At 66.4% G+C, this 27,590-nt stretch overlaps 1 protein-coding gene across 1 annotated transcript in view; it reads right to left on the reverse strand.

Moving 5' to 3' along the window:
* Positions 1-27,590, reverse strand: part of SLIT1 (slit guidance ligand 1) — a 139,175-nt gene that overhangs the window by 12,500 nt on the left and 99,085 nt on the right. The window contains exons 10-29 of the mRNA XM_037905500.2: positions 26,467-26,538; positions 24,196-24,267; positions 22,849-22,920; positions 22,542-22,685; positions 21,859-22,022; positions 21,209-21,232; positions 20,340-20,484; positions 20,037-20,111; positions 19,362-19,505; positions 18,396-18,539; positions 16,921-17,087; positions 16,037-16,169; positions 13,851-13,919; positions 10,756-10,827; positions 10,296-10,367; positions 9,303-9,374; positions 7,826-7,989; positions 3,506-3,630; positions 3,074-3,171; positions 590-729 (exon numbers count right to left, since the gene is read on the reverse strand). Coding sequence (XP_037761428.2) covers positions 590-729; positions 3,074-3,171; positions 3,506-3,630; positions 7,826-7,989; positions 9,303-9,374; positions 10,296-10,367; positions 10,756-10,827; positions 13,851-13,919; positions 16,037-16,169; positions 16,921-17,087; positions 18,396-18,539; positions 19,362-19,505; positions 20,037-20,111; positions 20,340-20,484; positions 21,209-21,232; positions 21,859-22,022; positions 22,542-22,685; positions 22,849-22,920; positions 24,196-24,267; positions 26,467-26,538 — 2,168 coding nt within the window. The remainder of the gene's footprint in view (positions 1-589; positions 730-3,073; positions 3,172-3,505; positions 3,631-7,825; positions 7,990-9,302; positions 9,375-10,295; positions 10,368-10,755; positions 10,828-13,850; positions 13,920-16,036; positions 16,170-16,920; positions 17,088-18,395; positions 18,540-19,361; positions 19,506-20,036; positions 20,112-20,339; positions 20,485-21,208; positions 21,233-21,858; positions 22,023-22,541; positions 22,686-22,848; positions 22,921-24,195; positions 24,268-26,466; positions 26,539-27,590) is intronic.

Here is a 27,590-nt window from a genome sequence, read left to right on the forward strand (position 1 = left end):
AGGCGGAAGGAAGGGAGCAGCCAGGCCACTGAGTCACCGCTGGGGCCTGGGAGCTGTCCCCACGGCCGCGGGGAGCATGCAGGGGGTCTGCGCGGGAGGCTGGCGCAGGGCACCACAGCCTAGCAGAGAAGGTCCCCAGGCCATGTGCACGCCAGGCAAGTCCCCCCGTTACCCAGCCAGGCCTCTGCTCCAGGCGCCTTGCCCGTTCGGATCTGGGTCAGGGAGATGCTGCACGGAGGCCTGGCCTGTGCTAGCCGGAGCGTCCTGAAATGTCCCTCTGGCACAAGCAAGGAGTCCCAGCCCTGGGGCCTGTGCCCGGCTCCCAGAGGCAGGGGCTGGGACCCTGGCCAGCGGCAGGGCCAGCGGCTGTCTGTCTGCACCAGCTGCTGCGTGCTCAGCCTCGCTCAGGTGAGCAGGGCGGGAGAGGGATGGCTGGCTGGGGGGGTATGCAGACAGACAGACGTGTGTGGGGCCAGGGAGAGCATTCTCCTCCTGGGGGAGGACAGCGCCCAGCTGGGGACCTCGGAGGCTGATTCCCAGGTGGGCTGTCCCCTGCCCCGGCCCGGGGAGGGCCCCTCCTGCCCCGTACCTGTGTAGTGGGGCTGGCACAGACAGGTGTAGTTTCCGGGCCCCTGCACACAGGTGCCCCCATTGGCACAAGCGTGGTCCTGGCAGGCGTCGCTGATGCCGCTGCAGGTCGGCCCCTCGAATCCTGCTGCACAAAGGCACCTGCTGGGCGGGGAGGAAAACAACCCACAGGTTAACGCCCCGGCCCCCCGGCTACCCCCCCGCTGAGCTGGCAAGGAGCAGCCACCGGTTCTGTGTGGCCCACCAAAACCACTGCGCAGGCTCCCCGCTGGCTCTGCAGCAATTGTCACCTGGCCCCCCCCACCCCCCCCGCCTGCTTTCCCAGTGGGGCACATCCCTGGACTGCCAATGGAGCGAAGCACAAGGGGCCAGCCGCAGCACGTCTTGTCCAAGGGAGCCTGCGCCCTTTGCAGACACGACTGCCTTTGAACCCCCATTGCTCTGTGAGAGGGAGACCCCCATCCCCAAGGGAACCGACGCCCAGACTGCGAGGGGACGTGCCCCAGGAAACACCCCAAGGCAGCGGAAGAGCTGGGGCTAGAAACAGCCGCACCCACCAGCTCCCTGCTCTAGCCCCTGGCGCGCAAACCCTTGGGGCAGGACCCAGGAGTCCTGCGCTCTATGCCCCTCCTGACCAGAGCCAGGCCTGGGCAGAACCCAGGAGTCCTGCCTGCCAGCTCCCCGCTGCAGCCAGGCGCCCCTGCCGGGCCCATGGCATGACTGTGGCAAAGCTGGTGATCAGACCCTGTGCCCAGCCCTGCTAGTTCTGAACTGGCACAGAGCTGCAAGGGGAGCGAGCCAGAAAGGCCTCTGCAGGAAGCTCCCCGAGGCCCGGCGCCCTTTGCAGGGTGGGCCCAGGGTGGGGCTGTGGCACCACGCAGATCAGCGGGACCCCAGGACAGGCCCAGCCCGGGATGCACTCAGGGCCAACTGCGAGTCCCGTGGTTGTAAAGGGGCGGGAGCGGGGGACAGCTTCACAGGACGCCCCGTCCTGAGCTGGGCCGGGGTTCAGCGCTCCGGGAGAGAGGAAGCCGTGAGGGATGAATTACCGGGAAGCACCAAAACTAGCAGTGCCAAGAACCTGCCTGGCCCGAGATCTCTGCCAGTGTGTACGGCACATGCACAGTGCGTGCGTGGCAAGTGCACGCCCTGCACGCGTGTGTGCAAAGGAGGCTGGGGGTGGCTGGCTGACACGAATGTTTGGCTGTGGGCCCCGGGGCCAGGGCTGCTTGGCTGGCCGTGCCCGGAGCCTCCGGCAGCCCCGGCTCAGAGCGCTGCATCCCCCCAGGCCAGGCTGGCTGGCGCGGCGACTGGGCTGCTGTGGCGACGGGCTAAGGCCGTTCAGCATGGGCACTGGTGTCCGGGGGTGGGTGGGCGCGCGGGGGCAGGGATGGCTGTGCCAGGAGCCCATTGGCTCTCCCTGCCTCAGCAGTGAGTTACGGGGCGTTTCTCTGGGGCGCGAGAAGATTTTTTAGATGGGGTAAGATCCAAGTTACCCGGGAAAGAATTTTCTGTAGTATCTGGCTGGTGAATCTTGCCCATATGCTCAGGGTTTAGCTGATCGCCATATTTGGGGTCGGGAAGGAATTTTCCTCCAGGGCAGATTGGAAGAGGCCCTGGAGGTTTTTCGCCTTCCTCTGTAGCATGGGGCACGGGTCACTTGCTGGAGGATTCTCTGCTCCTTGAGGTCTTTAAACTACAATTTGAGGACTTCAATAGCACAGACATAGGTGTGAGGTTTTTTTTTTGCAGGAGTGGTGGGTGAAATTCTGCGGCCTGCGTTGTGCAGGAGGTCGGACTAGATGATCATAATGGTCCCTTCTGACCTTAGTATCTATGAATCTATGAATAAGAGACCCCGCTGCCTCCGGCTTGCAGTGGGGAGTGCGTGAGCCCCGCTCCCGGGGCTGGCTCCTGTGCCTGGCGGGGCCCCCCTGCAGGGACCGGCCTGGCACACAGACCTGCTTGGACTCGGGCTCAAAGGGCATCGCGCCCGGGCACCTGCCCTGGCACTCAGCTCCCCAAGCTCCGCTCTCATCGACGGGGGAACGGGGCGAGCGGCTGGGCCAGGCCGCACTCGGGGCTCCTCTCTGAGGGGTGGAGGGGCCGCTCAGCACGGAGCGGATGCAGGGATGGAGGGGGGGACCCAGTGTCCCTGCCACACGGCCCCTTGGGCTGCAGCATGGCCTCCCAGTCCCTCGCTGGGCCCTCTTCAGCAGCTCCCCGCTCCCGCCCCCACAGCCAGCCCCACCTTTGCCACAGCCGCCAAGCCCCACCTGGCCTTGGGCCGCAGGGTCCCAGCCCCCGGGCGCTATTCCTGGCTCCGGGATGGGGAGCTTGGACAAGGCCGCTGGGCCCAGGTCTCAGAGCTGAGGCGCAGCCCATGCACACACGCGCCCACTCAGCTGCGTGGGCGCCCAGCGCCATCCCCTGGTGCCCCATCTCCGGGGTCCCACAGCCGTAACCCCCCCACGCTCGCACTCACGTGAACCCAGCTCCCTCCCGCGCCGGGGGCTGGCAGGTCCCGCCGTTCACACAGGGGCCACTGGAGCAGCTGTCCACGGGCTCCTCGCAGTCCTTGCCCTGGGGACGGAGAGCTCAAAGCTAGGCGCTGTGGCCACAGGCCGCGAGGTCCCTGCCCCGTCCCCCGTTGCCAGTCCCGTGACGGTGTCATGAGCAATACCCTGGCAAGGCCCCATCCTGTGGGGAGCGACGCCCCGCCAGGCAGGATTGGGGGCAGCAGCTGAGCCCAGCAGCCAGTGGGTGCGAGTGCCGCCCCCCGCCCCCGATTTGAGCTGTGGGCAGAGCCCTGGGCTCCTGCCCATGTCTTGCTGCCCGCGACTTGCAGCGGGAGGCCGTGGCAGTGAACGAATGCCCGGTCCACCCGCCCAGGGGCTGGCGCCCGCGCCCTGCTCACCTTGTGCCCGCTGGGGCAGGTGCAGCGGTAGGCAGCCAGCGGGTCATTGTGGCAGGTGCCTTGGTTCTGGCATGGGCTGGAGAGGCAGGGGTCACACTTGGCCTGGATGCTCAGGGCCGGCGGACCTGGTGGGGGGAAGGAAGGAGGGAGGGTCCCTGGAGCCCACTGGCAGCGTGCGGGGGGGGCTGGCAGCAGGCGCCTGGCGCGGGGGACACAGGCGCAGCTGCTGTTTCAGCCAGGGCACTTTGGCCTTGGGGCCACACTCCCAGGGCTGGATAATCCAGGAGCAAGCCAGTCCCACAGCCCCAGCCCCTAACACACGGCTGGGCTACGCAGGGAGGTGTTCAACCCCAGTGCAAGGCAGCCAGCGCCGAGCGCAGCTCGACCGTCCCTGGAGCACAGCTGGGCAGCCCCCCGCACTCAGCCACCGGCTGCCATGGGCCGGGGGGCAGGAGCAAGGGGTCCCAGATCAGCAGTGTCTAAGGCCAGTCTGACCTGGGGCACACCCAGGCCAGGGCCCCGCCCCAAGGCCCTTCGTCCAGCGTTCAGAGAGCAGCCCCATGAAAAGCCTCCGGTGATGGAGAACCCGCCCGTTCCCTGGGAGGGGCCAATGGTTAATTACCCTCCCCGTTAAATGGGCATGTCGGGCTTCAGCATGGTCAGCGGCAGGGCTGTCCCTAGCCGAACCTCTCCTCCCCAGGGCGACACTTACACACCTGGATCCAGGCACCTGCCAGCCACCAGACACTGAACAGCCCGAGCTCCAGCAGCCTCTCAGCCTATGGCAGGTGCCAGCCCCTGAACCAGACTCAGAGAGTCCACGGCCAGGAGCCCTGTGATCAGCTCCTTGGAGCTCTGCGCAGCACAAGCCACGCGATGGCCCTGGATTCATTGCGCTCTGCACCAGGACAGAGCATTCAGGGAAACCGCCCACTTCCATTAAACAACGGCCAGTGATGCAGAATCTGCCCAAGGCTGGTAATGCGATCCAGTGGCTAGTTACCCTCACTGTTAAAGAAACACCTTGTTTCCTGTCTGCGTGTCTAGCCTCAATGTCCAGCCACTGGATCATGTGAGACCTTCCTCGGCTGGACTGCAGAGCCCGTGGTTAAATACCTGTTCCCCAGGCAGGTGCTGGCAGACTGGGATCAAACCATCCCTTCACCTTCTCCTCGTTAAGTGAAACAGATTGAGCTCCTGGAGTCTGTCACTATCAGACAGGTTTTCTAATCCTTTAGTCACTCCCGTGGCTCTTCTCTGACCCCTCCAATTTATCAACATCCCTCTTGCACTGTGGGCACCAGAACTGGACACAGGATCCCAGCAGCCGTCGCACCAGGGCCAAATCCAGAGGGAACATAACCTCTCTGCTCCCTCTCGAGAGTCCCCTGTTCATGCAGCCCAGGATCGCATTGGCCCTTTTGGCCTCACACTGGGAGCTCCTGTCAGCTGATTGTCCACCCTGACCCTCGTCTTTTTCAGCGTCGCTGCTTCCGAGGACGGAGTCCCCTCTCGGGTGAGTAGGGCCGAGTCTTTGTTCCCCGCTGTCGTTACAGAACCGTCCGAAACACAGACACAGAATCACAGACCTGTCGGGCTGAAGGGACCTTGCGAGGGCAGCGAGGCCAAGTCACCTAACCAGCCCTGCCAGGCGTGTGTCTAACCTGCCTTAAAAACCTCCACAACCTCCCCCGGGAGCCTGGCCCAGAGCTTCGCTGCCCTGAGCGTTCGTTTTCCGAATACCAACCCAACATCCCCTGGCTGCGAATTAAGCCCCTTGCTACTTGTCCAGCCTGCAGTGGACACGGGGAACAACCGCTCCCCGCCGGCTGGAACAGCCCTGCTCACAGGTGTAGGCTGCTCGCAGGCCCCCTCAGTCTTCTTGGCGCCGTACTGAACTGGCCCAGCTTTTAGCCTTTCCTCAGCGCTCAGGGTATCGACCCCTCGGGGCACGTTGCTGTTGCTCCTGCTGCTTGTGCCCAGCTTGCCAAGTCACCGCACACCTGGGGCTAGTGACCGCGCTTGCGGGTTCTCCAGGTCACCGATCCAGATGTTACCTGCCGTAGGACCAAGAACCCATCCCCGTGGGCCCCCATGCCGATCCCCCCGTCAGTCACGCTGCGGACCGACCAGCCAGCCAGCTCCTGCCGCAGTCCCCGTGCGCCAAGCCCAGTTTGTGAGGTTCTCATTTGTAGTGGCCGTGTCGTGGGCCCCCAGCCACTAGCACGCCCACACCATGAGCAGTATCAGCCAAGCCTGTAGCCCATCGAACGGGAGCTCTGGCTAGGCTGAGCGGCTCCCTTTCAATCCCTGCCAATCCTGGGGGAAGCGGGGGCAGCGCTGACCCGCCGGGCGGAAGCAGGGGCCCACGCCTGGCAGGGTGAGTCTCACCCTCTTTGGGACAGTTTGCAAAGCCCCAGGCCTGGCCCAGCGGCAGCAGCCGCGCTGGGTTTCCTTCCAGCTCTTTTCTTTCAAGCCCTCTTTGGTCAGTGCAGTGTGGGCCAGCTCTGGGACCGAGAGGTTAAAATGGGCTCATCTCCCCAGCAGGCCGCGAGGGGGGGGCTTTCCTGGCCTAGCGAGGGTGGGTTCATTTCTCAGAGTCACAGGGTTGCCATACAAGACCCCAAAGGCCCCTCTGTGGTCTCTGGGTAGCGATCGGCCAGTGGAAGACGGCCACGGCCGGACCATGTCCGTGTCCGGTCTCTGATGGGCCAGTGCAGCCACTGTGGGATAGGCCCCCTCCCCGCAGGTCTCGTCCTGGTCTCCAGTATCTGGCTCAGCCCCTGGAGCCGGGGGTCTCACACGCGGCTGGAATTCTGGCTCTGCCCCCTCGGGGTGGGGGCTCCTCTCGCCCCTATAAATATCTGCTCCTCATTGGAGAGCGTGGCCCGAACTGGTGCCTCTCGCTGCCGGAGCGTCAAAGTCCTCCTGGGAACGTGGGACCAGCCGGCCCGGCCCCAGGCCCCCGTGTCCCTTTCGCCCTGTGGGGCTGTAACGGTGCAAACGCCCAGGCCTGGGCTGTGCTGGGGGCTGGCCCCAGGTCAGGGCTCCAGGGACCCCCGACCCCACAGCAAGGACAGGCACTGGGACAAGGCAGTGTCCGCACCCGCTGAACCAAGGCCAGGCAGGTGCAAACCCCGGTTAGCTCAGCGGCCTGCACCCAGGTGTGTTTGCACGGCGCTGGCGAGGCACCGGGCGTTCTACCACGCTGCGGCCAGTGCCGGGGGTCGGTTACTGACCGTGACTAGCTACAGCCGGGCCTGGGCCCTGCTAGGGTCTGACCCAGTGTTAGCCATCTCCACAGAGTGTCCTTCTCTCCCCTCTGAGGGTCTGCTCCGGCTGGACTGAAGCAGGGCTGCAGCCGTCAGACCCTCTAGGTTCAGACTTACCCACTGGCCGGCATGGGCTAGGGGTTGCAAGTCACGGACAGTTCGAGCCAGGCCCTGGCAGCCCCTGGCATTGCTCAGAGAGCAGAGCTGCCCTTCTCCAGCCAGGCACCTTTCCTGGCACAGCCGCTTTGCCAGGCTCCGCATTGTCCAGCCGGAGCTGAAGCCAGACCCATTCCGACTAGAACTAAGGTGAACCCCATTTCCACCCAGCAGGGAATTAACCCACCGAGGGACGTGGGGTTCACCAGCCCGTGGTTGGACTCTTCTCCCTGACAGACACACTCCAGCTCAGCCAGGGGCACGTCCACCCAGCAATCAGACAGCCGCTCTCCACTGGCGGGGCTGGAGAGACGTCTGGGGCCTGGCTCTGGGACCCCAGGAGGGGGGAGGGTCCCGGAACCCGGGCTGCAGCCTGAGCCGGAAAGTCTACACAGCCGTGCTCAGCGCTGCAAGCCCGTCGGCTGAGCCGGGCCCGCTGCGGGCAGGGGTAGACGTATCCAGTGTGACTGGGCTGGAGGCAGAATCTGGGGCAGGTTCTCCAGCCTGTGCTGTGCAGGACGTCAGATGGGCTGTTTGGCAGGGTCCCTCCTGGCCCTAGCGTCTCTGACCCTCGCAGCAGCCCAGGAGGCTGGTCAGGATCAGCAGAGGGAAACTGAGGCACAGGGTGCGGGAGGGGCTTTGCCACATGGAGAAGGTGTCTCAGAGCTGGGCATTGGACTCAGGACCCCCGGGTCCCAGCCCTGCATGGGACCCACCATGGCACACGATCCCCTGCCCGCAGTGACCCCACCAGGCGCATTCGCTCCACCATTAACCTGCGGGGGGTGACAGCCAGGGCAGAGCAGGGCAGGGGTCAGAGTCCACGGGACCCTGTCTGTGCCCATCCACTGGGCACAGCCCCCAGTAACCGGGCGCTGAACGGGCCCCTCACCTTGGCACTCAAACTTCTTGGCCGGGGTGGTGAGCAGCAGCTTGCCTTCCATGTCGGGCGGGCCGGCACAGCGGGCAATGCCGGGCTCCTTGTAGCCCGTTTTGACCCAGCCCGAGAGCCAGCGTAGCTGGCAGTCGCAGTACAGGGGGTTGGCCCCGATGGCGCTGCACAGGGGAGACAAGAGCAAAGGTGAGTCAGCGAGACCTGGCCCCTGGCCCCGGGGCGGGACGAGCCCGCCTGGCCCCGCTCCCTTCGCAGCCCCTGGGCTGAGCGAGGCCAGCCGGCAGGGCCAACTCCCAGGGCTGGCGCTCACGGGGAGCTGCTGGTTCTCCCGCCACCCGCGGGTGTGGGGAAGACAAGGGTGCAGTGCCACGATACCTCCTCCAGGGGGCACACCACTCCCACAAATCCATCTCCAGCCCCAGAGCCGGGAGCTGCTCCAACACCGGCTGGCCAGGCGGGAGCCCCCCTTTCCCCAGAGCCAGGCGCGTGGCGTCCCTCTCGGCGGGGCGGACGTTTCTCGGGGGCTCGGCACTGAGCGCTCTGAGGGCCCACGGCACGGTGCCCGGGGAAGGAGACAGTCCCGGCTCCCGGGAGCCATTCCCTGAGCACCCCCTCTGGGGCCCCCCTCCCCCAGGAGCTGACTCTGGGGCCCCTCTCCTAGGAGCTCGCAGAGGCTGCTGGCCAGGCCATGCCCCAGGGCACGTCAGGACGTGTGGGGCCCGGGCACTTCCTGCTCACCGGGGTTTCGGCCCTTGGCTGCCCGCCTGCCACGGTCTCCCTGCCACGGTCTCTCCTGTAGCCGATGGGTGCCCAGGTCAGGGGCTGGCTGTCCTGGGCCAGTGCACATGCCCTGCCATGACGGGGACCGGAGAGAAGCTGCGTGGGGGCTGCCAGGGGTGTTCGGGGTGAGAGGGGGCCTCGCAGACCCTGTACTGACCCCGCTCCCAGCAGCACCTCTCGCCCCCCGGCTGGGAGCCTGGCTCCGCTCATTCCCAGCGAGGCTCCTGATGCCAGGGGTTTGCCGGGGGATCCCAGCTGCCGTTGGAGCCGAAGAGCTGGTCCTGCCTGCGAGGCTGGCTGCAGGCAGCTGCTCCCGACTCGCCTGGAGTGAGAGCAGCCGCACGGCCCCGCGGCGCAGAGGGGCTGGAGCGCACCGGCAGCATGGAGCAGCCGAGTCCCCTCTGCCCGAGCCAGAGAGCCGGGGGCCTGGCTGGGGCCCGCGCTCGTGGCACAGCTCACACGGCGGTGACGGCAAGGCCTTGGTCACATGTCGCCGGCCAGGCTGCAGAGAGACCCTGGGACCTGGCCCCAGGTGTGGCCTGACGGCGCTGACCCCAGAAGGAAATAACCCCCCACCCCAGCAGTGATTGTCTCCTGCCCTTTGGGGCCCGTCTGCGATCTCTGAGCTCTGTGGGGAGCCTGGCCCGGCACCGGGGGGCCTTCCCGGGGCAGCCGGGCGCAGGGAGCTACTCACAGGTGGGACAAGGAGGTGACGTCGGCGAAGATGCCCTCTGGCAGGCTGGAGATGTCGTTGCCGTGCAGAGACCTGCGGGAACGAGAGGCTCTGAGCCCAGAGGATGCCGGCAGCATGGGATCAAAGCTCATGGCAACACAGGGCCAGAGTGCGCCACCGGGCAGCCCGTGCATTTCCATGAGAGCCAGGCATGCGCCCACCCAGCGCAGGGCCCAGAGGGACACCCAGGCACCTTAGACCCTCGGGCTGCATCCACCTGGAGGCAGCCCTGCCCCTCGCCCGCCTCCACCCCCCGTTCCCTGGCACTGCACCGCATCCGCCCGGCACCTTCCCCAGCCCCCCCGTCCCCTGGCACTGCACCGCGTCCGCCCGGCACCTTCCCCAGCCCCCCGTCCCCTGGCACTGCACCGCGTCCGCCCGGCACCTTCCCCAGCCCCCCGTTCGCTAGCACTGCACCGCATCCGCCCGGCACCTTCCCCAGCCCCCCATTCGCTGGCACTGCACCACGTCCGCCCGGCACCTTCCCCAGCCCCCCGTTCCCTGGCACTGCACCACGTCCGCCCGGCACCTTCCCCAGCCTCCCATTCGCTGGCACTGCACCGCATCCGCCCGGCACCTTCCCCAGCCCCCCAGCCCCTGGCACTGCACCGCGTCCGCCCGGCACCTTCCCCAGCCCCCCGTTCCCTGGCACTGCACCGCGTCCGCCCGGCACCTTCCCCAGCCCCCCGTCCCCTGGCACTGCACTGCGTCCGCCCAGCACCTTCCCCAGCCCCCCGTTCCCTGGCACTGCACCGCGTCCGCCCAGCACCTTCCCAGCCCCCCACGGCTGAGCCGAGCTGGGACACACGTCCTCACACCACGCACCTCGCCCCTGGCGCTGTGGGTGCTCAGCACCTTTCCAAAGCAGGCCACTGACAGGGCCACGGAGGTGCCACTTGGGCCCCGTGCTGTGAGCAGGGCAGGACCCCGCCCTGGGCACGGGGACGTACTTACAGCAGCCGGAGCGCCCGGAGCCCTTCGAAGGCCAGTGGGGGGATGCACTGCAGGGCGTTGTAGCTGAGGATCCTAGGGACGCAGGGGAGGAAGCAACACGCGGTCACGTCCTCCGAGCGCCGACACGCACCCGGCGAGGGGCGGCGCCCCGGTGGGGCTCCCCTGGGCTGCTCCCGCGCCATTCTCCCTTACGGGATGCCTCCGAGTCACCCCCGGGCAGAGGCCCGGCACCCCCCGCTCACGGCCTCTGGGGCGCCCTCCAGCGAGGCCACAATGACGGTTCTTCTTCGTACAGGATCCGGCCCTGGACTGCACGGCCCAGAGGCCTCAGCAGCAAGCCAGGTGGGGCTGCGTTTGGAGGCAGAGCCCAGTCTACTCTCTGCAGCACTCCCAGGCCTCGCCCTCCCGCCCCTCAGTGGGTCAGTAGCCGCAGCCCCCTCCCCGCGGGGCCGGGACTTACAGGGTGGTGAGCTGGCTCGTGTTGCTGAAGGAGGAGTTGCTCAAGGAGCTGATCTTGTTGTTGCTCAGGTCTCTGGAAAACACGAGGGCAGCAGGGTGCCAATTGGGCTGGGCTCTCGGCCTCGCCCAGCCTGTGGGGTGGTGCTGGCTGGTGTCACGCCATGGGGGGCGCAGGACGTACAGGCGGGCGCAGCCCCAGGGGCCAGGGCAGTGGGAAGGAACCGTGGTTTTGTAGAGATGCCACCCCCTGTGGCCAGGCTAGGGCAGGCGGGCGCTGTGGAGTGAGCGCTCTGGGTGCCTTGCAGGTGGTGTGATTCCTCTGCCACCGCGGGCTCCCCTCGTCCACTGGGGCCCCGGGACACGACGCGCCGGCAGCTCCAGGAGGAAGCTGTTTCCTGTGGCAGTTTAACCACGTGCCACTCGATTAACCAGTGCTGCCAATGCTCAGGTCACTGGCAAGTCTCCTGGCTGTCGGTGTTTCTCGTGAAGCCCCAGCTGCCGATCAGGCGCTGAGCTGAGCGTTCACTTTGCTACGCTTGTTTCCAGCCCTCCGGGTTGTACAGCAAAGCTTGAAAACGTCACCTCCCCGTGCCGGCACCAGGAGGCAAAGGAAAGGCACCCGGATGCACTCGCTGGTTGCCCTTGCGGGCACTAAGCCAGCATCGTGACTGTTTGCGGCCTGGTGTGACTTTTGCAGGGGACGGTGATGCAGGTTCCACTCGCCCCGTGTGGGTGGCGGGCACAAGCCCTAGGGAGGAGAGCGGGGCTGCTCCGCTGGGTACGTAGCTACTGCGGTTCGGTTCCCTGCTTTGTCGCAGACTTACCCCGAGAACAAATGGAGACAAACTGGCCGTCAACAAGTTTGGGCTCGACATGAGGTGAAGGTTTCTAAGCACTGGAGGGGTGAGGGTCTGGAACAGCCTCCCAAGGGGAGCCGGGGGGGCAAAACACCGAACCGTCTTCAAGCCTGAGCGTGATACGTGTGTGGAGGGGATGGTGTGATGGGACTGCCCACAATGGCCAATCGGCAACTGTTAGTAGCAAATACCCCCAACGGCCGGTGACGGGACGCTGGACGGGGAGGGCTCTGAGTTACTACAGCGAATTCTTTCCCACGTGTCTGGCTGATGGGTCTCGCCCACCTGCTCAGGGTCTGGTCGCCATATGGGGGTGGGGAAGGACAGACTGGCAGAGACCCTGGGGGGTGGGGGGGGGGGGAAGTTGCCTTCAGGTTTAAACTAGTGTCAATGGTGGATTCTCTGTAACTTGAAGTCTTTAAACCATGATTTGAGGATGTCAGTGACTCAGCCGGAGGTCTGGGTCTAGCACAGGAGCGGGTGGGCGAGGCTCTGGAGCCTGCGATGTGCGGGGCAGAAGGACCAAAAGACTCTATGGCTGAGAAGCTCACCCCAGGGCCTGGGGGGTGTTGGGGTCTGCGATGGAGAAAGGGGGTCACTCCTAGTTTCTCCAAAGAGAAGGGAGTTGTTTTTTCTCAGACAAGGGACTGGGAGCACCCACCTACCAGGAAGGTTCCCTGACACGTCCCCATATAAGCCCTAATTTTCAACTGTTTATAACTTTCCCAAATGTCAACCAGGGGGGCTGAAACTTTCCTCCCCAGGGGCTGCCTCAGGCTGAATTTTCAGGGAAAGTTTCAGCCAAACCAGCGCAGCCCTTTCTGAGAATGAGGCTGGAGAAACAGACACGGTCGGCCCAGGAGTAGATTGGGGTAAGGAGACTGGTGAGCCTGGCCCTAGAGCACGGGGGCTGTTGGGGGGTAGGAGACTGGGTCTGGCAGGGCTAAAAACTGGGTGAAAAGAACAATAGGGAAGTTGCAGAGCCGAGCGCTCGGCCGATAGGAAGCGCCAGAACAGAGCCTGCGCTACCTTTGTTCACCTCCATGGAGAGATGAATTTTCTCTCCAGGACTAGCACGGCCCCAATCCTGCAGCACCGGAGCGCTCCGCGGCTGGTACCCCATTCATCCTCTGCCCGCCCTCTGCCCACAATCCCCTCTGGGGCCCAAGTCAGCCCGGTCCCGTTCCTGGTCACAGCGCAGGGGACGGAGACAGAGATGCCCAAGCCCTGGGCTAGTGCCTGGCCCCCGGTGCCCCCTCGGTCTGTGATTCCACCATCGCCCAGTGCGCGGGACGGATGGTCTCCGCTCGACAGGGGCGCGCGCTGTTCTCCCTCAGCACCCGCCTCTGCCAGCGCACCGGCTGGGCCTGCTCCGGGGCTGGCTCAGGGCTGGGCAGCGACGGAGGCTGCTGCCTTGGGGCCCTGCCTCGTCCGTTGGCGCCGCGGGCTGGGCAGCGAGCGAGCTGGGGACTGCAGGAGGAGGGAGGACGATCCCGTGGTTAACCCAGTTGAATGCTGCCCTGGAGAACTGGAGTCTGTCCCTGCCTCTGCCACAGACTTCCTGTGAGATGCTGGGCAAGTCACTTAAAGGGGCCACTAAGGTGCGTGCCCGGTTTTCTGGGTGCTAATGGGAGGCGCTGGGGGCTGCTCTGCAGAAGTGCTGGGCTGTGCCCTGAACAGCGAAGGGCAGCATCAGGCTCAGTGCTCTGACCAGCCAGGTCCTCGGCAGCTCGGAGCCCCGGTGGGTGGGCACTTCGGACATGGCTGTCTCTGCGTTTCTAACAGGCTCACAGCCCTTCCCCAGGGTGCCGGGGGAACAGGACGTGGGACTGGGACGGGGGCAGGGAAAAGACAGGACGGGGACAGGGCAGAGGGGGTGAATTTGGGGGCGAATGGGCAGAAGACGCTGGGCCTGCTAGAGCACACGCCCTGCCATCGCCTGGCCGGGCCCCCGCGGTCCCTGCCCTCACCGGCCCCCTTCGGGAAAAGCAGCTGAGAAACCTTCCGCGCCGCAGCGAGAGAAGCGGCAGGTTGGAGCCAGGAGCCCGCGAGGGCTGATCCCAGCTTTGTCACGGCTTCCAGGCTGCGCGGCCTTGAGCGAGCGCCCAGACGCCGGGCGGCTCGCTGCCCCCACCCCGCGCACTGCCCGGCCTTCGCGGCTCGAGTCTCAGCCAGCCCAGCCGGCGGGATCCCTGCCGCCGGGGCCCACGCAGCAGCAGAGCCGGGCCGGGATACTTACACCAGCTGCAGGGATCTGAAGGAGGAGAGCTCTCCAGGGACCCGCGCGAACTGATTGCCGTCCAGGTAACTGCGGGCGAGAACAAAGGCCCGTCACCGATCGGGGCTGGGCTCAGGAGGCCAGTGCACGGGCAGTGAGGGGGCAGGGCTCACGTGTGGGGTGCAGCACCAACCGTACCCAGTTCGGCCCTGGGGTCCGTCCGTGCAGAGACCCCCCGACCCCACGCTGAGGGGAGCACTGTCAGAGCCACGCAGGGGATCAGGGTCCCGCTCTGACCACGGGGGGCACACGTGTGTGAGCGTGCAGGAGTGTGTACGTGTGTGTGGCTCCAGGTGGGCTGGAAGTGTTTGTGGTTCCCGGCCAATGGGAGCTGCAGAGCTGGCGCTTCGGGCAGGGCAGCGTGTAGGAGCCGGAGGGGGGACGTCGCTGCTTCCAGGAGCTGCCTGAGGTGAGCCTGCACCCCTAACCCCCTCCCGGGCCCTAACCCCCTGCCCCAGCCCTGATCCCCCTCCTGCCCTCGGAACCCCTCAGCCCCAGCCCGGAGCCCCCTCCTGCACCCCAAATCCCTCATCGCTGGCCCCACACCAGAGCCTGCACCCCCAGCTGGAGCCCTTACCTCCCCCCCTGCACCCCAACCTCCTGCTCCAGCCCAGAACCCGTACCCCCTCCCACACCACAACCCCCGGCCTCAGCCTGGACCCATCTCCCATACTCCAAACCCCTCGGCTCCACCCCCAGCCCGGAGCCCCCTCCTGCACTCCAAACCCCTCATCCCCAGCCCCAGCCAGAGCCCTCACCCCCTCCCGCATCCCAACCGCCTGCCCCACCCCAGAGGCCCCTCCCACACCCCGAACCCCTCATTTCTGGCCCCACCCCAGAGTCTGCACCCCCAGCCGGGGCCCTCCCCCCCCGGCCCCGCACCCCAGCCCAGTGAAAATGAGCGAGTGAGTGAAAATGAGGGTGGGGAGAGTGAGCAACAGAGGGAGGAGGGGGTGGGGCCTCGCAGAAGGGGCGGGGCATCACAGAAGGGGCGGGGACTCGCAGAAGGGGCGGGGCCTCGCAGAAGGGGTGGGGCATCACAGAAGGGGTGGGGCCTTGCAGAAGGGGCGGGGCCTCACAGAAGGGGCGGGGCCTCGCAGAAGGGGCGGGGCAGGGTGTTTCGTTTCGGGCGCGTAGGACGTTGGAGCCGGTTCAGCAGCCCCCGCCGGGAGCAAGGCCCATCGCTACGGCGCAGCACGAAGCGGGCGAGGTCACAGCCCCAGTGCAGCGGGAGCTGCGCGAACACCCGGCGAGAGACGGCCCCGCCCCAGAGTCCCAGCTGGCGCATGGGGCGCCCCATTGCTAACGAGGATTTGTTCTGCTCCTGTTTATTTATGGGGCATGGGGGGGTCACAGGAGCAGGAACAGCTAATGGGAGGGTGAATAATTAATGCCCCCCCTGACTTTAATGTGCAGCCTCCATTAGCTGCGTTTCCTGCCCCCCCAGCCCCCCGTCTCCTGCCGGGGGGTCACACACCTGGTCGGGGCCCGAATGACGTGGCGCTACCCTGACCCCTCCTTGGAGCAGCGCAAACAGCTTCGTCTGGCCCAGGCATTCCCGCAGCACCCACGTGCGGCCGTGCCTGGACGTGCCCAGCCGTGCCCCAGGACACCAGGGAGCGTTCACGGGACTGGGCTCTCGCAGACTGTGGCGGAGGGGGAATCCCCTCTGGCTCGGGGGTAGCCCCCCCCCCTCCCCACGACACTGCCGTTGTCAGCCCGCTGGCTGGGCCAGTGCTGGCCTGGGCACCTCTCCTGGGGCGGGAATTCACACCTCCAGCTCCCCATCGACGCCCGCTCCATGGCCAGGCTCCGCTCTTGGGCTGCCGGGGTAAATGCCACTGAAGCCAGTGGGGTCCCTCTGGATTTACACCAGCGTGCGATGCACGCGGCTCTGGGCCCGTTGCCGGGCGGATCAGCTGGCCTGAGCGTGCAGGGTGTCACCGTGACCTCCGGGGGGGAACGGCTGCAGCAGGGGGGCCCGGCTGTTCTGTGACTGTCACCCCCTCCCTCCTCCCAGCCCCTGCTGGGAAATCTGTCCCGCTCTCCCTGTGCCCAGCAGGCCTGGCCCCGCAGGCTCCCTGCCCCGTGAGCCGGGGCCTGGGGTGGGCGGTGAGAGGAATTGGGCCGAGCCCTGGGACACTCACAGCTCAGTGACGTTCTTTGGGATCCCCTTGGGCAGGGACTTGAGGTGTTTGTTGCTGCAGCGAACGACCGTGTCCAGGCAGGTGCACTCCTGAGGGCACTGTGGCCGTGGGACGCAGCCCGTCTCTTCCTGGCCTGCAAAGGGGGGCGGGGGGCACAGCAAGTAACGGGCCCATCCAGATCCAGGCTCTCGCCCCGTCCTGGGGGCAGAGATTCCTACACTCCAAGGCCTGCCCCCCAAGTGCCCCAAAAGCAGATCCCATGCTGGAGAATCCGCCCGCCCTCGGGTCACTTGTTCCAACAGCTACTTCCCCTCCCTGGCACAGATCCACGCCTGGTTTCCAGCCTGCAGGAGTCTCGCTCCAGCTTCCAGCCCCTGGGCCACGTTAGACCTTCCTCAGCTGGTCGGCAGCCCACCGCCCAGGACCCGCTCCCCGTGGCGATACCTGTGGGCCGTAATCAAGTCACCCCTTCACCGTCTCTCTGGGAAACTGAGCAGACGGGGGTCCAGGGGTCCGGCACTACAGGGCAGGTTTTCCTCACTCTCGTGTGCCCTTAATCGAAACCAAACCAAGGCTAAAAATCAAAATAATGCTGTCCCTGACGCCCTTGGGGCGGGTATAACTCCCCAGCCTGAGTTAATCCGGCCCAGCCACCCGCCTGCTGGCCCGCGTGCCTGGGCCCTGGGTAGCGTCCCAGCGCCAGCCTCCACTCTGAGTCTGAGACCGGCCGGGCACGGCGTGGTGCTGGGGGCTAGGACTGAGAGGCTGGCGTGGGGTGGCAGCGGGGCCCGACGTGGCCAGCCGGGAAGCACCCGCCGGGGGACCTGCTGCGGGGTGACCCACCGTCGGCCGCCCCGCTCAGCCCCATGGCGCCTGTGAGTTACCTTCCTCACACCTGAAGTCGGGGAAGGCCACGTCCTGGAGCGGGATCTGCCGCAGGAAGTCGGGGTTCTGGCAGCGCGGGTTCCCCGTCACAATCTTCCTCCTCCGCAGCCAGTCACCCAGCCAGGCCAGCCGGCAGTTACAGTCGAAGGGATTGGCCAGCAGGTTCCTGCGCAGCAGAGGGGAGCGAGGGGCTAACGTGGTACCCGGAGTCCCCCTGGCTCCCAGCTCTCGAGCCAGCGGGGCCTGGGCCAAGCCTCAGGCGTGCGCATCTCTGACGTTATGAGTGTAATATAATATCTCATTGAAAGGTGACAGGGCCAGAAAGAGTTAATGAACTCCCAGACTGACCTGACCCCGGCCGAACTTGAAAGACTGGTTAGGAAGAGATGGAAATGGAGAGAGCTGGGAAATGCAGCCGGCATGGTGAGAGAGAAGGGGAGCTGTGTGCTCAGGGCTTGTGATGTCAGCAAACGAGGCTTGGCTATGGCTATGGCTTTGATTCAAAGATCGAAAAAGGAGGATTAACATTTAGGAAGACACTTGAGTGACATAGTATTGTTGTCTATGTGCCTCTTTGAAGGTTGTGGTAACCTGTGTCTGAACTGTTAATGGATAAATGACCCTGTGCTAATTGCCAGGGTGTTTGGGAGAAGGAAAGTGAAGCCGATTGTCTTCTCGGGCCAAGAGGCTGCTGGAAATGTATAAAAACCTTGGGACATGATCCTTCTTCATCTCAGATCTGCTTTGGGTTTCAAGAAGGGGAAACCCTGAGCCATGAGGATTGAGATCCCCAGTCACTGACTGGAGTCACCCTGAATATGGACATTGGACTGTAACCTGTGGACTATTTCTAAAAGGACTTTTGGCCACTACACACTCACCATCTCTGCCATGTACCTGGACCTCAAGAACTGAACTCAAGTCTGCCTGTATATTGATCTTTCAGGCAACTCTCTCTCTTTTCTTTTTAAATAAACGTTAGTTTAGTTAACAAGAATTGGCTCTAGCCTGTATTTTGGGTACGATCTAAGTTATCATTGGACCTGGGAGTGTGGCGGATCCTTTGGGGTTGGAGAATCTTTTTTTTTCTAGGATGAGATAACATGTTCAGTAACCATCCTCGTGTCTGACAGGTATGTCTGGAAGGGGGCCTGAGGCTGGCACTTTAAGGGCAATGTGTCGTGTGGACGTCTGAGTACCCGGGGAGGTGATGCAGAGGCTGGTTTGGGCTGGTTTGGGAAATCTCAGGGTTGGAATATCCACCAGCGTGTGGGGTTTGTCTGCCCCGGTCTGTTTGCAGTTCACCCCGATTGAGTGACCTCAGCGGGCTCCCCCATCGTTCCAGCATCACCCACCCCAGAGCCCAGAGGCAGCGTGGCGGGGCCGTCAGGCAGGCAGGGAGAGGGAGGGAAGGGTCCCCAGGCCGGGCTGAGCCGGCTGGGAGCGGCAGGGACGGCGGGACGCCCCGACTCACAGCGTGGAGAGCGACTGCAGCGTGTCGAAGGCGCCGGGCGCGATGGTGCTGATCTGGTTGTCGTAGAGCGAGAGCAGGCGGACGCTGCGCAGCCCCGTGAAGCTGTCGTTGTGGATGCAGCTGATGCGGTTGTTTCGCAGCATCCTGGCAGGGAGGGAGGGAGGGTTAACGGCCCCCCAGCAGCGCCCCGGCCTGGCTCCCTGTCGCCACGCCAGCCGCACCCGCCCGCTGCCCGCCTCGCCCCCCACGAACCCTCACTGCAGTGAGACTCAGCCCTGCCCGGGGCCGGGGCACCGCCTCGCGCACGGGGCGCTGGGCGCACGGACCCCCCAGGAGCAGCCCCGGCGACTCAGGCCAGCTGGGGCCGGGGAGGCAGCAAAGGGCCTGGCCCAGACCAGCAGCAAACAGACGCCCCACGTCAGCGCAGCGGGGGCAGCGCCAGAGGGTGCCACTCCCCGGCTGTTCCCCATCCCTCCCGCCCCCGGCCCCGGCAGGGAGGAAGCAGGCACGGGGCACCCTGCTGCCCCGACAGCGCCGGGGTGAGTGGGGGGTCTCCCTCTCGTCCCCAGGGCCAGGGTGAGTGGGGGGGTCTCCCGCTCGTCCCCAGGGCCGGGGTGAGTGGGGGGTCTCCCGCTCGTCCCCAGGGCCGGGGTGAGTGGGGGGTCTCCCGCTCGTCCCCAGGGCCGGGGTGAGTGCGGGCGGCAGGCAGCAGTCAGACAGAAGCAGCAATGCTCAGGCTCTGTGCCAGGGCAGGGGGTGCAGTGGGAGGCTGCCCCGAGTGGGGAGAGCCGTCTGGGTCGCGCCTGCCGGGGCAGCTGCAGGGGCCCGATCTAAGGAGCAGGCAGCGTGAGGGCGGGTGCGGCACCGGGGGGAGGACGCAGGCACTGGGGCGGCACGAGGCACCCAGTGAAACCCGCCCGCAGCCGCCCCAGCCCCCCAGCCAGATCTGGCCCCGGCTCCACTCACAGGGTGCGCAGCCCCGCCAGGCCCCGGAACATGCCGCCGCGCACCGACTCCAGCTGATTGGCCGTCAGGTGCAGCTCGCTGACGGACGCCGCCCCCTCGAAGGCCCCGTCCTCGATCTCCGTCACCTTGTTGTTGCTCAGGTTGCTGGAGAGAGAGGGGAGCGGCAGGCTGGGCCTACGTAGGGGATGGGGGGGTGCAGCCCCCCCAGAGAGCCACCCCTGTGCACTGCGGGCCATCACCTGCTGGGTCCCACCCCTCTATCCCCTGGGGGCGTCCAGTCCTACATGCCGTGGGAACACGGGCAGGCTGGGGGCGTCTGTCCAGCAGGGGCCAGCACCAGCTGCTGCAGAGAAGGTGCACGGCACCCCCTAGGGGGCACTAGTAGAATAACCGGTCTGGGGCGGGGGCAGTTCCTCCTGGCCCTGTCCGTGAGAGGCTGGCTTGTGCCCTGGAATGGGAGGTTTACAGTAACTCTGGCTGTTCTTACTAGCCACAGAAATGCCCACTCCTGCTCAGTTTGTGGCCTCAGTGACATCTTGCGTCAGTGAGTTCCACAGGTAAACGATGCAGCGTTGGCCTCCCCCTTCCGTTGGCCGTGCCCCGTTCCCCGGCCCTGCCTGCGGTGTCTCCCATGCCCTCACCGTGGCCACGAGGACTCGCTGGGGTCGCACTCACATTTTTTTCAGGTTTGGGAGGTTTTTGAAGAGCCCCGTGGCCTCCAGGACCGAGATCTCGTTGCTGTTCAGGCGTCTGGGGGTGGGGGAGGCGGGGAAGAGAAGAACAAAGAAGCTGACGATGAGGCCCAGGCAGGGCTCGGCCCCCCCGGAGGAATAAAGGAAGCCCCCAGCCCCCCCACGGGTGTGACGCATGCAGCCCCCTGGACCGGGCGGGGGCTCCGGCAAGGCGAGTGCGTGTGCGACAGACAGACAGACCCGGGGCAGGACGCCCAGCGCGCGGGGAGCCGCCGGGGGCCCTTACAGCTCTGCCGTGGCCTGCGGGATGCGCTCCGGGAGCTTGGAGAGTTTCAGGCTGGAGCACTCCACCACGCTGGCCTCACAGCGGCACTTCGGGGGGCAGCTCACGTCGCTGCTGCACTCGCGGTTCAGCTGCTGATCCTCCGTGCCTGCCACGAGAGACACGCCGGGGAGGCCAGGACGCCAGCCACCGCCCTGGGGGGGCCAGGGGGGCGGGCACTGGGCTGGGGGGGGCTGGCCTGCCCCAGTCCTGCCCCAGTGCAGCGAGGCCAGCAGGGGGCAGCGCAGCCTGCCGCGCATGGAGCTGCACCTCCTGCTCCCCCGGGGTTTAGGAGCAGATGCCATTTCCCTGCAGCGATCAAGCCCCCGGGCCGGGGGGTTCAGGGCCACTCCTGCCCCACATGGGGGTTGAGATTGCAGTCCCCAGCTGCTCTCTGCTAGAAGCCCAGCCAGTGCCCGGCAGCCAGGCGTGGGGAGGGGCCATGGCTGGTTTTCTTCTCTCATTCAGCCTCCATCCCAGCCCCTGCACCAGCACCGTGCCAGTGTGTGGGGCTGTGTGGGGCGTGGGCCAGGCTGGGTTAGGGCCTTTGACTGCTTAGCAAAAGGCCATTCGCCCACCTCTGGAGCCGGACCCCAGGGTGCCAGCAGCCGGTGGCAATATCTGTGCCGGGCCGGAGAGCCGGGCCATGCGCGTCCTGCGGGGCACCGTACCCAGCGACTCAGAGCCCAGGTACCCGGGAACCCAGTGACTGAACCTTGCAGGACGTCACACGGCAAACCACAGCCCCTCCGAGAGAGGCCCATGGACAGTCCCTGGGCAGACACGTCCCCTCAGCCCCGGCTCCCGCCCGCAGGCCTCTGCTCGGTCCTTACCTGGGATAAAGTACTGCTCCTTGGCTGCGGAGAGAAAGGCACAAACACGTCAGCGGGGCAGCCGGGCGCCGGGGCCCGCGTGGGGAGGGGGACAGCTGGGCACAGCCAGTGGTGCCTGGCGAGATCTCCTCCTTCCCGCCCTCGGTTCGCTCAGTGAGACAGGCTCTGGTGGGCTGGCACTCAGGGCTCGAGCCCCGGCTCTGCCACTGACCGACCGGCTGAGCTTGGCCAAGTCCCTCCATCTCCGTGCCTCAGTTTCCCCTCCTCCCTTGCAGGGCAGGGCGTGACGTGGTGTCTGCGGCGCCCGGCACCTCATGGCTCCGTTAAGGCCGCGATAGCGGCGGGGAGGACGGACGCTCTGGTTCCCCAGGGAAGGGCCCGGGGCTGGCGGAGCAGGAGCCTGGGCTCCAGCTTCCCCGCCCCCTTTGGCTGCATGGAGACTCCATGCCCCAGCTCGCCCCTCTGCCTGCTCAGCACCCGGGGGCACCGGCCCCTCGCTCCCTTCACCGACGGGGCCAAGATCCTGGAGGGACCCCGGCTGCCTTCCCCGGTCTAACAGCAGCTCCCCGACTAAGTGCCTGCGTGCCCCAGCCCCGGGTCCCGCGGCGGCAGGGGGCAGGGAGGGCCCCGGGCAGAGGGGAGGGACGCACCTGAGCAGCGAAACTTCTTGCCCTTGATCTGGCCGATGCGCTTGTTGGCCAGGCGGCGCGGGCTGGCGCAGCGGGCACCGCTGGTCTCTATGGGGTTGGCGCGCAGGAAATCCGCCAGCCACCGCAGGTGGCAGTCGCAGACGAAGGGGTTCTGAGCCAGGTGCCTGGCGGGGGGACGCAGAGGGGAGGAGGGTGAAGCGGGCCCCAGCGCTGAGCATTATTGGCCAGGCCCTGAGCGGGGGGTGCCGGCCCCACATGGGCAGGGCCCTGGCTCTCAGCTGGGCCCAGGCAGGGAGCGCCAACCCCAACAGGGCTCTAGGGACTCTGTGGGCAAATCACAGCAACCCCCGGCCTGGCCCCTTTGCGCTGCCCGGGGCCTGCAGAGCAGCTCATGACCCCCAGCCCCAGCTAGCCCTCCATGCTGCCCCACCAAGCCCTGCTGGGGGGCCTGCAGCACGTGGTGCTGGGACCCCCCAGGTGCCGCTGACTTACCCGGGTCCAGGGTTTTATCCCCCTCTCAGCCCCGGGGGAGCCCAGGATCCGAGGGCGTGAAGGCCCCTTTGCCCACCCCCCAGGCTGCACCTCCTGGACCAGAGCCTGCCCCACGTGGGCCTCGCAGGGGGGCAGGCACCCCCCGAGCCCGGGAGCTGTGGCTGGCGGGGCGGGCGCTGCCTGGCACTCACAGCGTCTGGATGGCCCGCAGGGGGGCGAAGGTGCCCTTGGCCAGGCACTGCAGCTTGTTGTCATACAGCGAGAGCAGCGAGAGGCTCTGCAGGTCCCCGAAGGTGTCAGCACGGAGGCAGCTGATCTTGTTGGCGTTGATGAGCCTGGGGGGGCAGGGAGACGTCAGACAGAGACGCAGGCCGGCCCTGCCCTGGGCCCAGCCGGGGCCAGCCCGGGGGGGCACCGCAGACACCGGGGCTGGCACTCCGGGCTCCCGAGAGCAGAGCCGGGCAGACCCAGCCCCTGCCCGAGCCGCCGCGTCCTTACAGCAGCTGCAGCGCGTGGAGTCCCCCGAAGACGCCCCTGGGCAGGTCTGCGATCTTGTTCCCATACAGCACACTGGAAAAGACAGAGCCCGTCGCTCGCACGTGGGCATCGGCCTGAGCCCCCGGCCCCGCGAACCGGGATCCCCACAGGACCCCAGCCAGGAGCCCCGCAGCCCCCAGCTTTGCTGACCCCCAGCACGGGCCACCCCACGCTGCTGGGGCCCCCAGCCTTGGTCCTGGCCAGGGATCTTACCTCCGCCTCCAATCCAGACCCACCTCCCAGTGCGACGGGCTAGCCTCAGCCGAGGGGCCGTGGGTCGGGAGCGAGGGGCGTTGGGGGCGCGGTGGGGGCCCAGGGCTGGGGGCCGCGGGTCGGGAGTGGGGGCATTGGGGGCGCGGTGGGGGCCCAGGGCCGGGGGCCGCGGGTTGGGAGAGAGGGGCCTTGGCGGCACGGCGGGGGCCCAGGGCTGGGGGCTGCGGGTCGCGAGTGAGGGGCGTTGGGGGCACGGCGGGGGCCCAGGGCTGGGGGCTGTGGGTCGGGAGTGAGGGGCATTGGGGGCGTGGTGGGGGCCCAGGGCTGGGGGTCGGGAGTGAGGGGCGTTGGGGGCGCGGCGGGGGCCCAGGGCTGGGGGCCGCGGGTCGGGAGTGAGGGGCGTTGGCGGAGCGGCGGGGGCCCAGGGTTGGGGGCTGCGGGTCGGGAGAGAGGGGCGTTGGCGGAGCGGCGGGGGCCCAGGGTTGGGGGCTGCGGGTCGGGAGTGAGGGGCGTTGGGGGCGCGGCGGGGGCCCAGGGCTGGGGGCTGCGGGTCGGGAGTGAGGGGCGTTGGGGGCGCGGCGGGGGCCCAGGGCTGGGGGCCGCGGGTCGGGAGTGGGGGCATTGGGGGCGCGGTGGGGGCCCAGGGCCGGGGGCCGCGGGTTGGGAGAGAGGGGCCTTGGCGGCACGGCGGGGGCCCAGGGCTGGGGGCTGCGGGTCGCGAGTGAGGGGCGTTGGGGGCGCGGTGGGGGCCCAGGGTTGGGGGCTGCGGGTCGGGAGTGAGGGGCGTTGGGGGCGCGGCGGGGGCCCAGGGCTGGGGGCCGCGGGTCGGGAGTGAGGGGCGTTGGGGGCACGGCGGGGGCCCAGGGCTGGGGGCTGTGGGTCGGGAGTGAGGGGCATTGGGGGCGTGGTGGGGGCCCAGGGCTGGGGGTCGGGAGTGAGGGGCGTTGGGGGCGCGGCGGGGGCCCAGGGCAGCGTGGCTCCGTAGCAGCTCCCAGGGACCGTGTGACGATCAGTGAGGCTGGAGGTCGTGACTCCCGGGGCTCTGGACGTGGCGAAGCCCTTGGCCGGGGGTGGCCCGGGGAGCCGGGGACTCACAGGGAGTTCAGCGAGCGCAGCCCCTGGAAGGCGTCACGTGCGATCTCCGAGATCTGGTTGTTGCTCAGGTCTCTGCAAGGCAAAGGGGGAAAGGCCCAGCGTTGTCTTCCCTCCCCAGCCCCCCTCTGCCACACCAGCCCCGCCCAGCTGCAGCCCTGGGGGGCCCAGGGAGCGTCTCCCCCAGGGCTGGCCAGAATCCCACTGCTCCCCACAGCACCCCATGGAGGGGCCAGGTCTTTGCCCAGTCGCCCTCCGCCGGGCGGGCAGGGACAAGGCTGTGGGGTGGCTGGCCGCCCTGGGGCAGAGGGGCAGGAGATGGGTCTCTCCCCCACGGGCGCTGCAGGGATGACAGGGGTTACGGGGCCGTGGCAGGTGCCCTGAGGGGAGGGTGATGGGCTGGCGGATGGGATCGCAGGAGTGGGGCTGGGGGTGGGTCAGGAGGCAGAAGCTTCAGCTGTTGCTCTTGTGAGCTGGCCGGTTGCGAGTCCCGGTCCTTAGGGCTGGCAGGCCAGCGATGGGGGCAAAGGGGGAATTGCCCAGGGGCCTGGGCGATGTAAAAGGGCCCGGGGAGGTCCCTGGAAGCGGCACGGCCATGCAACAGCCTAGTTACCACCGTGCAGGTGCTCAGGGAATCCACCCAGGGACCTGCCGCGGCTCGGGTACCCCTCCCCCAGACCCCACCTAGCCCGGCCCGGCCTGGACGCAGCTGGGGTACCCGAACTCTGGTGTGGTGGGGGTGCCCCTCCCCAGGCCCGAACCCAGCCGCAGCCCTGCTGCGGGGAGAGAGAGCTGGGGGGGGGTGTCTTCTCTCCTGCTGTAGCCCTAGGGCAGCCTGCACCCCAAACCCCTCATCCCTGGCTCCACCCCAGAGCCCGCACCCCCAGCTGGAGCCCTCATCCCCTGCACCCAACCCTCTGCCCTGGCCCTGAGCCCCCTCCCGCACCCCAAACCCCTCGGCCGCACCCCCACCACATGGATTTTGTTATGTGCACGAATACGGAGGTGATGCATCACACAGGGTCGTGTCCCACCTCACCTCCATATTGGGGCATGTAACAAAATTCATTCCACACACAGGTGGGAAACATTCGAGAGAACTCGGCAGTGGGGCCGTTTTAAATTGCCCGGCGGGCCACAGGGCTCCTAGGCGTGCGGGGTGGTACCGGCGGCCAGTGGTGCAAGTAGAAATAATTTCTTGCCAGTACTGCACTCATGGGAGGGACACAAGGGGGGGCACGTGACCCTCCATGTGACCCCGCCAAGCCCCAGGCCCCCACGCTCTCCCCGTCCCCTCTGACACTCCCGTTACCTGTCTACAATTTAACAGAGGCAGGTGTAAAATGATGCTTTGGGCCCCTGGGGCCACCTGTACCTCCAGGTGTCATTGAGGGTCCAGCAGCCCCCCACATTGAATGACAGAAGGCTAGGGGGGACAGCCACCCCACTTGCCGGTAACACACTATCAGTGCCTCCCTTTTGTCCAAACTAAGCTTCTGCCAGCCTGCCTTTCCCAGCCCCTGTGCCTTTGACTTGGCCCTGACCAAGGTAAAACAGCTGTGCACATGCTAAGGAAGCCTTCCTTTAAGTTTGTTAGCATAGGGATTGTGCTGTTAAGAATGAATGGCCCCAGAGGCACAGCCCTGCCCCCCAGCCACGTCCTCTGGTGGGGCTCCGTGGGTGGGTGTTGGAGCTGCTGCCATGGGGCCGTCTGGTGGCCCCACGTCTTCCCAGTACCCCTTACCGGCTAGAAACCTCCTGCAGGTTCGGGGGCCGGGGGGGACCGCTGTCCTGGCACTCCTGCCGGCGCGGGCAGCCGGGCGGGCACGTGGAAGCCCTGGCCGTGCCGGAAGAGCGCGCCCAGCAGCGCAGCCAGCCAGGGCCGGCTCCAGGCACCAGCCAGCACGGCTGCAGCCCCGCCCGATGTCAGGTGGCCCCTTCTAGGGGCCCATGGACTGTTCTGCCCTGGGGCCCGGAATTGCTGTTGGCGGCTGGGAGGGCTGGTTTCGCCCCACAGGCGCCCTAAGCCCCACTGGGACCTGCTGCGTGAGCCTGGGGCAGAGGGGCCCAGTGCCGGGGGCCCCGCCCTGCCTCCCCTGGGTGCGGAGCTGAGAGACCACAGGGCACCCAGGACAGGACCAGTGCCCCTTGGGCTCCTCACGGGCTGAGACTCCAGACGCGGCAGCAGGGACGCGGGGCAGGCGCTGGGGGCAATGGGGCAGAGGGCATGGGGGCAGTTCTGGGCACGCCCAGGGTCAGGCTCGGGGCACTTACATCCGCCGCAGCTTCTTGTAGGGTGAGAAGGCCCCAGGGGGGACAGATCTGATCCCGTTCAGCTCCAGGCGTCTGTGGAGAGACAGAAAATGAACCAAACCCGCCTGTCCTGCTGGCTGCCTACTGCAGCCTGGCCTCTCCCTGCAGGGGGCGCTGTGGGGAGCCCAGGGGGGTGCTGGCTGTGGGGGGAGCTGCCCCAGCCCCACCTCTCCCTGCAGGGGTGCTCTCCGCGGCGCGGATTTGCCCTGGGCTGGCTCAGCTGGAGCTCCCGATGGAGATTCGCTCTAGTTACAGTTTGGGCGAAGTCCTGGGGGAACCGGCGAGCAGGGCCACTGCCCCCCCGGGGGGGGGGGGGTCGTCGGGAAACCGGGTGTGATGTTATTGACATAATCTGTATAGATCACAATCAAAGTCCTGGAGTGGCACCAAATCTTGTATAAAGGGGGTCAAATGAGGTGTCTAAGGCGAGATTATGGTTTGCTGGTTAGGATTATGCGATCTGTATGTGGGTATCATTTCGTAGTTGAAGTTATGAATCTTGGCTCTGTACTGTCTCTATTTCAAACTTATGCTCTGCTTCTGGGTGACACCCCAGACAAGTTGTGTCAGCTCTGCCTAGCCTGCTGGATGGCCCATTAAGGACCATCAGCGACACAACTGACCCACTGAGAGAAGGCAGACACGCCTTGGGACTCAGCAAGGTGTGCAGGGACCTGCCTATGGACAGAACTCTGAGGGTTTTCCAGGCCATGGGATGGGCAGCTTGTCCTTGGGACAAAGAAAGCAGAGACCACATGGCAAGAGACTATAAAAACCTGCTGCAGCTCCTCCATCTTGTCTTCAATCCTGCTTCTGACCTCTGGAGGGACTTTGCTGCACTGAAGCTTTGAACCAAGGACTGAAAGATCCACCCCAGCTGGGGATGTTCTCCAGAGACTGGATTTGAAACTGCTGTTTATTCCATCACTGCTACAAACCTGAACCAAGAACTTTGCCATTGCTGTCTGTCATTGATTCCATTTCACCACTTCTAGCTCTCATCTCTCTCCTTTTCCTTTTCTGAATAAACCTTTAGATTTTAGATGCTGAAGGATTGGCAACAGCGTGATTGGTGGGTAAGATCT

Source organism: Chelonia mydas, chromosome 7 (assembly GCF_015237465.2).
Source record: "Chelonia mydas isolate rCheMyd1 chromosome 7, rCheMyd1.pri.v2, whole genome shotgun sequence".
In the NCBI taxonomy this organism is placed as follows: domain Eukaryota; kingdom Metazoa; phylum Chordata; order Testudines; family Cheloniidae; genus Chelonia; species Chelonia mydas.